We start from the raw sequence: 12,323 nt of genomic DNA, 5'->3' as shown, positions 1-12,323 counted from the left end.
ATTGGACTGTTGCTCTCAGCGACAATGGTTTCCTACTACACTCAGATGTAATCAAATAAAAGAAGATAAATGAGTGAACATTGTCTCATTGCTGTTCTTTGTACCTCTACTCAGCATCGCCTACACCTTCCTTGGTTCCTGGGGGGGGGGGGGGGGGGACAATGCAGTCAGGTCTTGAGCCCCGACCCTGCCCACTTTTCCGCCACCTGTTCAGTATACCGTCCCTCAGTCATCAGTGGAAAGATCCTCACTTACACTCCTGACGCTTCAATTTATATTAGATGTTTAACAGTTTCCTCTTTTCCAGAACTCTTTCCTTGTTATTGCCGCTTTGCATTTTTATCCTGCCTACTTCGGTCATCACCACTTATTTTCTTGCCCAAATAGCAAAACTTTCCTACTACTTTTGGTGTCCCATTTCCTAATCTAATATCTGTCAGCATCGTCCGATTTAATTCGATAACATTCTATAAACCTAGTTTTAATTTTGTTGATATTCATGTTATAATCTATTTTCAAGACGCCATCAATTCAGTTCAACTGCTCTTTCAAATATTTTGCCGTTTCTGACAATTACAGTGTCATCGGCAAAGCGCAGAGATTTACTTCTTGTCCCTGAACTTTCCAATCTAAATTTCTCCTTGGTTCCCTTTACCGCGTGTTCAATGTGCAGACAGCATATTACACTACGTGATCAAAAGTATCCGGACACCTGGCTGAAAATGACTTACTAGTTCGTGGTTCCCTCCATCGATAATGTTGGAATTAAATATGGTATTGGCTCAGCTGTAGCCTTCATGACAGCTTCCACTCTCGCAGGCATGCGTTCAATCAGGTGCTGGAAGGTTTCTTGGGGAAACGCAGTCCATTCTCCAATGAGTGGTGCACTGAGGAGAGGTATCGATGTCGGTCGTTGAGGCCTGGCACGAAGTCAGCGTTCCCAAACGTGTTGTATAGGATCTAGGTCAGGATTATGTGCAGGCCAGTGCATTACAGAGATGTTACTGTCGTGTAACCGTCACAGGCCGTGCGTTAACAACAGGTGCTCGATCTTGCTGAAAGATGCAGTGAGAAGCAAGAAGGTGCTTTAAACATCATTGTAGGCCTGTGCTGTGATAGTGCCACGCAAAACAACAAGGGGTGCAAGCCCCCTCCATGGAAAACGCGACCTCACCGTAACACCATCGCCTCCGAATTTTACTGTTGGCATACACTCGCTGGCAGATGACGTTCACCGGGCATTCGCCATATCCACACCCTGCCATCGGATCGTCACATTGTATACTGTGATTTGTCACTCCACACGACGTTTTTCCACTGTTCAATCGTCCCATGTTTACGCTCCTTACACCAAGCGTCGCGTCGTTTGGCATTTACCGGCGTTATGTGTGGCTTATGAGCAGCCGCTCGACCATGAAATCAAAGTTTTCTCACCTCCCACCTAACTGTCATAGTACTTGAAGTGGATGTTGATGCAGTTTGGAATTCCTGTGTGATGGCCTGGCTAGATGTCTGCCTATTACACATTACGACCCTCTTCAACTGTCGGCGGTCTCTGTCAGTCAACAGCCGAGGTCGGCCTGTAGGCTTTTGTGCTGTGCGTGTTCCTTCACGTTTCCACTTCAGTATCACTTTGGAAACAGTGGACCTAGGGATGTTTAGGAGTGTGGAAATCTCGCGTACAGCCGTATGAGACAAGTGACAACCAATCGTTAGACCATTTCGAAGTCCGCGAGTCAGCAGAGCGCCCCATTGTGTTCTCTCGCGATGTTTATTGACTACCGATATCGCTGATATTGAATAGCTGACAGTAGGTGGCAGCACAACGCACCTAATATGAAAAACGTTTGTTTTTCGGGGTGTCCGGATACTTTTGATCGCATAGTGTATGTGGGATAGGCTTCATGCTTGTCCCACTCCTTTGTCAACTGCCAGTTCCTTTCACGCCAATATATAGCTGCAGTCTGTTCTCTGTACAAATCGTACGTACCCTTTGGGTTCCTGTATTTTGTCCCTGCTACCTTCAAAATTGCAAAGCGTGTTTTTCAGTCAACCATGCCAAAAGCTTTGTCCAAATCTACAAATACTATAAATGTAGATTTCTTTCCTTAAGCCTACCTGGTAAGTCGAATTGTCAGCATGGCCTCGCAGTTCCTACATTCCTTTGGAACCTAATCAGGAGGTCGGGTTCTACCAGTTTTGCCATTCTTCCATAAATAATTCGTGTCAATATTTTGGAACCGTAATTTATGAAACCGATGGTTCGGTGGTATTCAAACATGTCACCGCGTAATTATTTGTGAGCTTACTGGTAGGTCGGGTGCTCCTGAAAACAGCAGAGGGTTATGTCGAGAGAAAACTGCAGTCTCGCACGGTGAACAAGAAACGTAAAACATCGACCTAAAAGTTATTGCTTCCACTAAACAAACAATAATGAAAATACAAATAAATTACCTCCATTCCATACCGTGTGTTGGTGAAGTTTCGCGCTTTTGATTGAAATTTCTCATAATTAGAGATGGGAGGAAGGGATCTGTGTGTGCTTCGAAGAGACATTTAATAACTAAGATCTTATTCAGTACTATTTAATCTGATTTCAACAGTTAATACTGTCGTCTTCTGGTCTGTAACGTGATGCATTTTCATTGAATACATATAAATTATTTATGTATTTGCCGTCACAAATGAGGAAATGGAAATTCTTTGTGTTCATACCTTAAAAAATTCTTGTTACGTCTCCTGTTCCACTATGACCGTACCACACATGCCATATTAGCATTATGGTGGATAGTATGTAGAGCATTCCTCAAAGATTTGTTGAAAACAAATACAATTTTGTAGGAATTAAAAACAATACAATTAAAAAGCACCTTGTGTAACTACGAATGACCAGGCACGTAGCATTCCATTGATGCTTGTTAAATGATGAGTTGCGTAACAGTTGTGCATATGTCTACACTTACATGACGAGGTAAATACATAATGGATCCACATTCTTTGAAATACACAATTCAACTACCTGACTGTAAGTCACAGATAAGGCATGCATTTCAACACCTCACGAGCATCTGTGAAATGTTGCGTCTGTAGACTTCGCTAGGTACTCAACGTGCTTTGCAACTGTATTGTTTTAATTTCTTACAAACCTGTTTTTATTTTTAACAAACCTTTGTGGACTGTGCTGCACACTGCCCGCTATAATGTCAACATGGCATGTTTGATACAGTCGTATTGGAGCGGGAGATATAGAAAAGCAATTTTTCAAGGTATGAAACCGTAGAATTTCCATTCCCTGATTTGTAACGGTAAATGTAAATAATGATTGTACATGTAGTCAATGTAAATGCATCACATTACAGATCTCAAGGTGACAGTCTTTACCTTTGTAACCGGTCGTGAGGAGTAAGCAGTATTGAATGCGATCTTTGCTACTAAAATTCTCTCCTCACAGTTTTCATAATGTGGCACTAGAACGGGAGATGGGAGATGCCGGCCGCGGTGGTCTGGCGGTTCTAGGCGCGTAGTCTGGAATCGTGCGACCGCTACGGTCGCAGGTTCGAATCCCGCCTCGGGCATGGGTGTGTGTGATGTCCTTAGGTTAGTTAGGTTTATGGGACTGATGACCTCAGATGTGAAGTCCCATAGTGCTCAGACCCATTTCAACCCTTTTTTTTTTTTTTTAATGGGAGCTGTGTCGGTATCGACGCCTCTGCCAACCCGTGTTCAGGCTGAGCACTAAAAGGACGGTCAGTCTGAGGGTCTTGCCCGGCAGAAAGCAGTTGCCGGGCACTGTTGCGAGCAGCCCTTTTACTGGAGACGCTCTTCCTTCGCTGCAGCTCGCTGGGCGTGTTCTGCAGAACGACACGTGCGTCTTGTTTCTGTGCGCTGACACTTGCGATGTGCTGACCGGAGCTCCTGTCTGTTGCAGGTGGGAAGAGATGCGGACCGTGTCGTGTGCCGTGCTGCTCGCCTGCTTCCTGGGCTGTCTGGCAGGTGAGTCTGGATCCCAACACTTTGCTGTTTACTTCTTTTCTTTCCTTCCCAGGGACCATCGTCCGCAGCTCGTGGTCGTGCGGTAGCGTTCTCGCTTCCCGCGCCCGGGTTCCCGGGTTCGATTCCCGGCGGGGTCAGGGATTTTCTCTGCCTCGTGATGGCTGGGTGTTGTGTGCTGTCCTTAGGTTAGTTAGGTTTAAGTAGTTCTAAGTTCTAGGGGACTGATGACCATCGATGTTAAGTCCCATAGTGCCCAGAGCCATTTGAACAAAGGAGGTGGCTTACAAAACACTCGTTCGACCTACACTTGAGTATTGCTCATCAGTGTGGGATCCGTACCAGATCGGGTTGACGGAGGAGATAGAGAAGATTCAAAGAAGAGCGGCGCATTTCGTCACAGGGTAATTTGGTAACTGTGATAGCATTACGGAGATGTTTAACAAACTCAAATGGCAAAGTATGCAAGAGAGGCGCTCTGCATCGCGGTGTAGCTTGCTCGCTAAGTTTCAAGAGGGTGCGTTTCTGGATGAGGTATCGAATATATTGCTTCCCCCTACTTATACCTCTCGAGGAGATCACGAATGTAAAATTAGAGAGATTAGAGCGCGCACGGAGGCTTTCAGACAGTCGTTCTTCCCGCGAACCATACGCGACTGGAACAGGAAAGGGATGTAATGACAGTGACACGTAAAGTGCCCTCCGCCGCACACCGTTAGGTGGCTTGCGGAGTATGAATGTAGATGTAGATGTAGATGTAGATGTAGATTAGCTGTTGGCCATGGTTTATGAATTATTCAAGAAAAACGACTTTGAGGGTCACATTTTTTTTGACTAATTGGAAAACTAGAGCGTCTAACGTATCCTACTACTAAATTTAATTATATCAAGTTTCTTACAAATGGTCGGTCCTCTTTGTTTTTTTCTGTAGAACTAATAGTTTGTGTGTAGCGAGCGAGATAATATGAAGTGGTTGGTGGTATTTGAAGGCATTACAGGTTGCATAACACCCAGCACCAGGGGCAGCCGAATCACCCGTTATATTGTTCTTATGTTGACACTCTTCTTCATACTGATGGCGATACGAAACGGCTTAAACACATCTGAATAAAACTAAAAGGATGAAACAACTTAATTGACCATGCGAAAACAATCAACAGCTCTTTTCTGGTCTCTGTGGCGCTGATGTAACAAAACAATAATAGCAAAACACTTTTGTAGTTTTATATTAAATAGTTCCATATCGTGGAGGCACGAATAATCCCCATATCGTGGAGCTACAAAAAATCCTTTGAGGTCAACCAAACGTGCTGCATTTACAGTTCTACATCTACATCCATACTCCGCAAGCCACCTAACGGGGTGTGGCGGAAGGTACCCTGAGTACCTCTATCGGTTCTCCCTTCTATTCCGGTCTCGTATTTTTCGTGGGAAGAAGGATTGTCTGTATGCCTCTGTGTGGGCTCTAATCTCTCTGATTTTATCCTCATGGTCGCTTCGCGAGATATACGTAGGAGGGAGCATTATACAGCTTGACTCTTCGGTGAAGGTATGTTCTCGAAACTTTAACAAAAGACCGTACCGAGCTACTGAGCGTCTCTCCTGCAGAGTCTTACACTAGAGTTTATCTATCATCTCCGCAACGCTTTCGCGATTACTAAATGATCCTGTAACGAAGCGCGCTGCTCTCCGTTGGATCTTCTCTATCTCTACTATCAACCCTATCTGGTACGGATCCCACACTGGTGAGCAGTATTCAAGCAGTGGGCAAACAAGCGTACTGTAACCTACTTCCTTTGTTTTCGGATTGCATTTCCTTAGGATTCTTCCAATGAATCTCAGTCTGGCATCTGCTTTACCGACGATCAACTTAATATGATCACTCCATTTTAAATCACTCCTAATGCATAATCCCAGATAATTTATGGAATTAACTGCTTCCAGTTGCTGACCTGCTATTTTGTAGCTAAATGATAAGGCATCTATCCTTCTATGTATTCGGAGCACATTAAACTTGTCGCTGCACCATGCGTCAATCCGCTGCAGATCCTCCTTCATTTCAGTACAATTTTACATTGTTACAACCTCTCGATATACTACAGCATCATCCGCAAAAAGTCTCAGCGAACTTCCGATGTCATCTACTGAATATAATCTGTGGAGCAGTGTTTGACCCTTACCCATTTATCCAAAGAAGAGCTACACCTTAGTTACAGATTTATTTTGTAAGCGCCAAAGCGTCACATATATTTAGCCAACTCCAGTCAATCAATCAGTACATTACGTCCTCCGTATACACTATCAGATAGCTTGTGGAGTGTAGATGGAGTTATTCAGACTTTATCTCTATTCCATGAAAGAGTATAAATGTGTCATCGACAAACGTGATGCACCAATAATTAAATAAGCGACCTATCTGCGGATTACTTGTACAATAACTTTTTTTCAAAATTTACGTGCCTACAGCCATCTCAGCGGTGGGATGTCAGTTGCAACGATGCGAACATAATGCCAACGCAGCGGAGAAAATCTCTGACCCGGCTGGGATCGAAGCCAGGCCCGTTCAGTTAACAGTCCTCTGCAATGACCGCACAGCTACCAGTACGGCCTGTACAATAAAGACAAGCAGCTAAGTAATGCTGGTGTGAACACCTAAGGAAACCGTCGAGGGTTCAACAAAACTCGGGAAGGTTTTGATTCTTCAGACGCCCTGTACGCTGTACGCCGCAACCGGTTTTCGGGATACAAATTTTAATGTCGATGTTTTCGCTTGCAACCGCATCGTGACTAATTCTCTTGCACGGTATGGTAACTGCTCATAACGGCAGTCTGGCTGCTCAGCTCCTGCGTTAGGTTGTTTTTCAGTTGATATCCTCGCTCTCGAGGTTTCAAAGTCGTCCTTTTCTCATCTCGCAGAGTTTTTAGTTTGAGGACAACGCTGGACGAGCCACTAATGGCAGACGAATAAATTTGGCAAATTACATTCTAGGAGGCAAGGGGGAGGAGGGGTCTGCTGGGAACAGGAAGAGTTTTTGCATGTAAATAGAGTTATAAAAATGTTAATCTTCTTGTGGAAGCATCTTTTGTGTAAGCGGGAATTTCAGCGGTCTTCTCCGTGTTAACTTTAAGGGCCGCATGTTTTGAAAACAATACTGTCTGCCATTAATATCTGTGCAGAAACTGCTCGTCACAGAAGAGAAAAAAGGGGCGAGATTTTCTTCATCCTGTCTGCAGAGTGAATCAGTTTTCAAATTTATTGAGTTTAACGCCAAGTTAGAGGCTTATTCGATTATCTCTGTTTATTCATTCGGGCAGAATTTGTGGCGAGTAGGAGGAGTGGTTAGGCAGGCTCGACTCGCATTCGGGGGGTGCCGGGTTCAGGTCCCAGTGCGCCCATCCAGATTTGGCTTTTCTGAGGTTTTCCCGAACGAACAACTTTCATGCAAACGCCGAGATATTTCCCTGGAGAAGGATGAGGTCGATTTCGTTCCCTGTACGCCTTTATTCGGTCCCTAATGACAGTACGTTACACGCTAAGCACAGTCGTTTAATGAACAAAGTATGGACTATCAGACCAATTGTGTGATTGGATTGAAGAGTTCCTAGATAACAGAACGCAGCATGTCATTCTCAACGGAGAGAAGTGTTCCGAAGTAAGAGTGATTTCAGGTGTGCCGCAGGGGAGTGTCATAGGACCTTGCTATTCACAATATACATAAATGACCTGGTGGATGATATCGGAAGTTCACTAAGGCTTTTTGCAGATGATGCTGTGGTGTATCGAGAGGTTGTAACAATGGAAAAATGTACTGAAATGCAGGAGGATCTGCAGCGAATTGACGCATGGTGCAGGGAATGGCAGTTGAATCTCAATGTAGACAAGTGTAATGTGCTGCGAATACATAGAAAGAAAGATCCCTTATCATTTAGTTACAAAATAACAGGTCAGCAACTGGAAGCAGTTAATTCCATGAATTATATGGGAGTACGCACTAGGAGTGATTTAAAATGGAATGATCATATTAAGTTGATCGTCGGTAAAGCAGATGCCAGACGAGATTCATTGGATGAATTCTAAGGAAAATGCAATCCGAAAACAAAGGAAGTAGGTTACAGTACGCTTGTTCGCCCACTGCTTGAATACTGCTCAGCAGTGTGGGATGCGTACCAGATAGGGTTGATGGAAGAGATAGAGAAGATCCAACGGAGAGCAGCGCGCTTCGTTACAGGATCATTTAGTAATCGCGAAAGCGTTGCGGAGATGATAGATAAACTCTAGTGTAAGACTCTGCGGGAGAGACGCTCAGTAGCTCGGTACGGGCTTTTGTTAAAGTTTCGAGAACATACCTTCACCGAAGAGTCAAGCAGTATATTGCTCCCTCCTACGTATATCTCGCGAAGAGACCATGAGGATAAAATCAGAGATTAGAGCCCACACAGAGGCATACCGACAATCTTTCTTTCTACGAACGAGACTGGAATAGAAGGGAGAACCAATAAGAGGTACTCAAGGTACCCTCCGCCACACACCGTCAGATGGCTTGCGGAGTATGTATGTAGATGTACATTTCCTTCTAGTGTGTAATACTCCTATGATGTTGGCGCTATTGTATAAGGGGCGGTCAAATGAAAACAAGAAAGGTGGGAAAAAGTAAGTAAACTGTTTATAACTTCGAAAGTAATCGCTACAATTTATACTACTACGAGAAAAGACTTCAAACACCTTCAGGCAAAAATGCGGTGGGATACGGAACCACGATTGTACTAAGGAGTAAACATATTCGTCCGGAGCAAATCGACTTCCACGAATGCCTTTCTTCATGGCTGTAAAAATACGGAAGTTAGGTGGGGAGAGAACGGGACACCTGTGAGGAAGATATGTCGGTGCTCTCCAACGAACCTCCGCAGCGAAGTCGATACTATCTTGGCAGCACTTGGGCGGGCATTATGCTGCAACGGAATTGTGGCGTCCGTCAATATTCCAGGGCGTTTGGACGTCATGGCGCACTTCAGTTTCTGCCAAGTGTCGACGTACCGCTGTGGGGTAACTACACTGCTGGCCATTAAAATTGCTACACCAAGAAGAATTGCAGATCATAAATGTATTACAAGACAGCACACAGTATATCATCCACTTCTCCAAGAACCCGATACATAGGTCGGAATAACGTAATAACCTTTGGACTTAACTGTAGCTGTACTCTAATCTCAATGTATCATCCGTTTGAACCGGTAATCACACTGAATGCTACGCCATTAAACTTCAAATTATCGTTGTTCTATATAAAATAGGCCTACTTTAGACAACATTCTACCAACTTTAATTTAACTTTAAAATACTTACGAAATTTCTACAAAACTTCTTTCTGTATAAATTTGTCAATATTGTGTCAAGGAAATATTTGAACCCTGCCGATCACATATTGTTGTTGTTGTGGTCTTCAGTCCTGAGACTGGTTTGATGCAGCTCTCCATGCTACTCTATCCTGTGCAAGCTTCTTCATCTCCCAGTACCTACTGCAACCTACATCCTTCTGAATCTGCTTAGTGTATTCATCTCTTGGTCTGCCTCTACGATTTTTACCCTCCACGCTGCCCTCCAGTGCTAAATTTGTGATCCCTTGATGCCTCAGAACATGTCCTACCAACCGATCCCTTCTTCTGGTCAAGTTGTGTCAAAAACTCCTCTTCTCCCCAATTCTATTCAATACCTCCACATTAGTTATGTGATCTACCCATCTAATCTTCAGCATTCTTCTGTAGCACCACATGTCAAAAGCTTCTATTCTCTTCTCGTACAAAATATTTATCGTCCATGTTTCACTTCCATACTTGGCTACATTCCATACAAATACTTTCAGAAACGACTTCCTGACACTTAAATCTATACTGGATGTTAACAAATTTCTCTTCTTCGGAAACGATTTCCGTGCCATTGACAGTCTACATTGTATAACCTTTCTACTTCGACCATCATTAGTTATTTTGCTCCCCAAATAGCAAAACTCATTTACTACTTTAAGTGTCTCATTTCCTAATCTAATTCCCTCAGCATCACCCGACTTAATTTGACTACGTTCCATTATCCTCGTTTTGCTTTTGTTGATCAGATACGTATGAATAAATCGAAAATCAATTGCCGCGGTGTGGTGTGCATTAACTAACATACGTGCATTAAGCCTGTTAAAACCAGGAACACAATTCAAGAAGCCGTATTAGTGGACTACTGAAGGCAGTTTCCGAGTGAGACAAGTTATAAGGGGCAGGCAAATTAAAACAGGACGTAAGGAAAACAGTATTTCAAAACTGGGAAGGCCGCCGTATACGAGATACACTGCCAGTGTAGTAAGACTTACATTGGACAGACAGTGCGGACCTTCGAAGTTCATTCCCGAGATCGTCAAAGGCACACAGGAATGAAGTATTCTAACAGATCGGCGGTCGTAGAGCACTGTTCGTCCGCAAAACACGAGATGGATTTCGAGCGTACCAAGATCTTGGCCCAGACTTCTAAATACAGGAACAGCGCTGTCAGGGACAAACTCATCAACCGAGACTGCGGTTTACATCTTAGCAAGGCATGGGAACCAGTACGGAGTACAACTAAGAAGACACTTAGCAACGAAGACGATCTGGCTGCTCAGGGCGGGCGTACCAGTCCACCGGCGCTGCCACAGACGCCGACCTCTGCGACTCCGCGACTGCAAACGCGCGCCCGCGGGCGTGGACCGTGGAGGTAACGCCCGGTGGGAGGGGGATACAAGGCGGCCGCCAGCCTCACCGCCCCGCAGACAGGGCGAGTACAGATCGCTCTATACGCCGACGATACCGCGCTGTTCGTGCGGAGCATGAACGCAGCGGAGACCAGGATACAACTTCAGCTAGGCTGTGACGTCCTGGGCGCATGGTCGACAAAGTGGCTGCTCAAGTACAATGCAGCAAACAGCCAGGCAGTGATCTTCACGAGAAGATCTCCAACCGGTCAGCATCATGGGAGGCCACATCCCATGCAGCAAGACCGGAAAATACCTCGGGGTCACTCTCGATCAAAGGCTCACATGGCGACCACACGTCCACGAAGTCCGGGACAGAGCTATAGGACGACTAAGAGACCTGTACCCTTTCCCCACACCATGGCATCACACTCTACCTGGTACTCATACGACCAGTGCTGGAGTACGCGGCAGTGGCGTGGGGAAATGCAGCAGACGTACACATCGGTGCACTACAGAGGGTGCAGAATCGAACGCTGAAGTTCGCTCTGCGCCTCCCTAGGCGGTACTCCACGGCTCAACTACACAACAGTCAGCCAGGCTGTTCTATGCGAAGGCCGAAACCTCGCATAACCGGCTCATAAAGGACCTGCGCCAACAAACACACCACAGGCCAACTACACGCTGGCCTGATCTGTAACACCAAGTACTTAGCCTGCATCGACAACGAACCAGGGCAGGTTCGTTAGGTAAAGACACAGCGAGCTCAGGAAGTCAGTTCGTCAGCGTACCTCACGATGGCAACACGTCTGATGGCCGAAATATTGTGCCCGTTGGACACTATGAACGGGCAGCCCAGCCGCGGGCCCTTCGATCACCAAATACGCCTGGAGGAACTGAAGAATCACAGCTTTTTCTTTGACTGCAAGGGCCCGCTGCTCACTGGCTTTCTGGAGTACAGTGCCACATACACTACTGGCCATTAAAATTTCTACACCGCGAAGATGACGTGCTACAGACGCGAAATTTAACCGACAGGAAGAAGGTGCTGTGATATGCAAATGGTTAGCTTTTCAGAGCATTCACACAAGGTTGACGCCGGTGGCGACACCTACAACGTGCTGACACGAGAAAAGTTTCCAACCGATTTCTCATACACAAACAGCAGTTGACCGGCGTTGCCTGCTGAAGCGTTGTTGTGATGCCTCATGTAACGAGGAGAAATTCGTACCGTCACGTTTCCGACTTTGATAAAGGTCGGATTGTAGCCTATCGTGATTGCGGCTTATCGTATCGCGACATTGCTGCTCGCGTTGGTCTAGATCCAATGACTGTTAGCACAATATGGAATCGGTGAGTTCAGGAGGGTAATACGGAACGCCGTGTGCTGAATCCCAACGGCCTCGTGTCACTAGCAGTCGAGATGACAGGCATCTTATCCGCATGGCTGTAACGGATCGTGCAGCCACGTCTCGATCCCTGAGTTTGCAAGACGACAACCATCTGCACGAACAGTTCGAAGACGTTTGCCGCAGCATGGCCTATCAGCTCGGTTACCCTAGACGCTGCATCACAGACAGGAGCGCGTGCGATGGTGTACTCAACGACAAACCTGGGTGC

General features: G+C 45.5%; 1 protein-coding gene across 4 annotated transcripts in view; it reads left to right on the top strand.

Moving 5' to 3' along the window:
* The window catches only part of LOC126291686 (fasciclin-2), an 856,801-nt gene that overhangs the window by 214,898 nt on the left and 629,580 nt on the right, over positions 1 to 12,323 (top strand). For all 4 annotated transcript variants that reach the window (XM_049985310.1, XM_049985309.1, XM_049985308.1 and 1 more), the window contains exon 2: positions 3,929 to 3,993. In XM_049985310.1, coding sequence (XP_049841267.1) covers positions 3,939 to 3,993 — 55 coding nt within the window. In that variant the 5' untranslated portion in view covers positions 3,929 to 3,938. The remainder of the gene's footprint in view (positions 1 to 3,928; positions 3,994 to 12,323) is intronic.

Source organism: Schistocerca gregaria, chromosome 9, assembly GCF_023897955.1.
Source record: "Schistocerca gregaria isolate iqSchGreg1 chromosome 9, iqSchGreg1.2, whole genome shotgun sequence".
Classification (NCBI taxonomy): domain Eukaryota; kingdom Metazoa; phylum Arthropoda; class Insecta; order Orthoptera; family Acrididae; genus Schistocerca; species Schistocerca gregaria.
The sequence above is the reverse complement of the archived record's forward strand: the minus strand, read 5'-3'. Positions and strand labels throughout refer to the sequence as shown.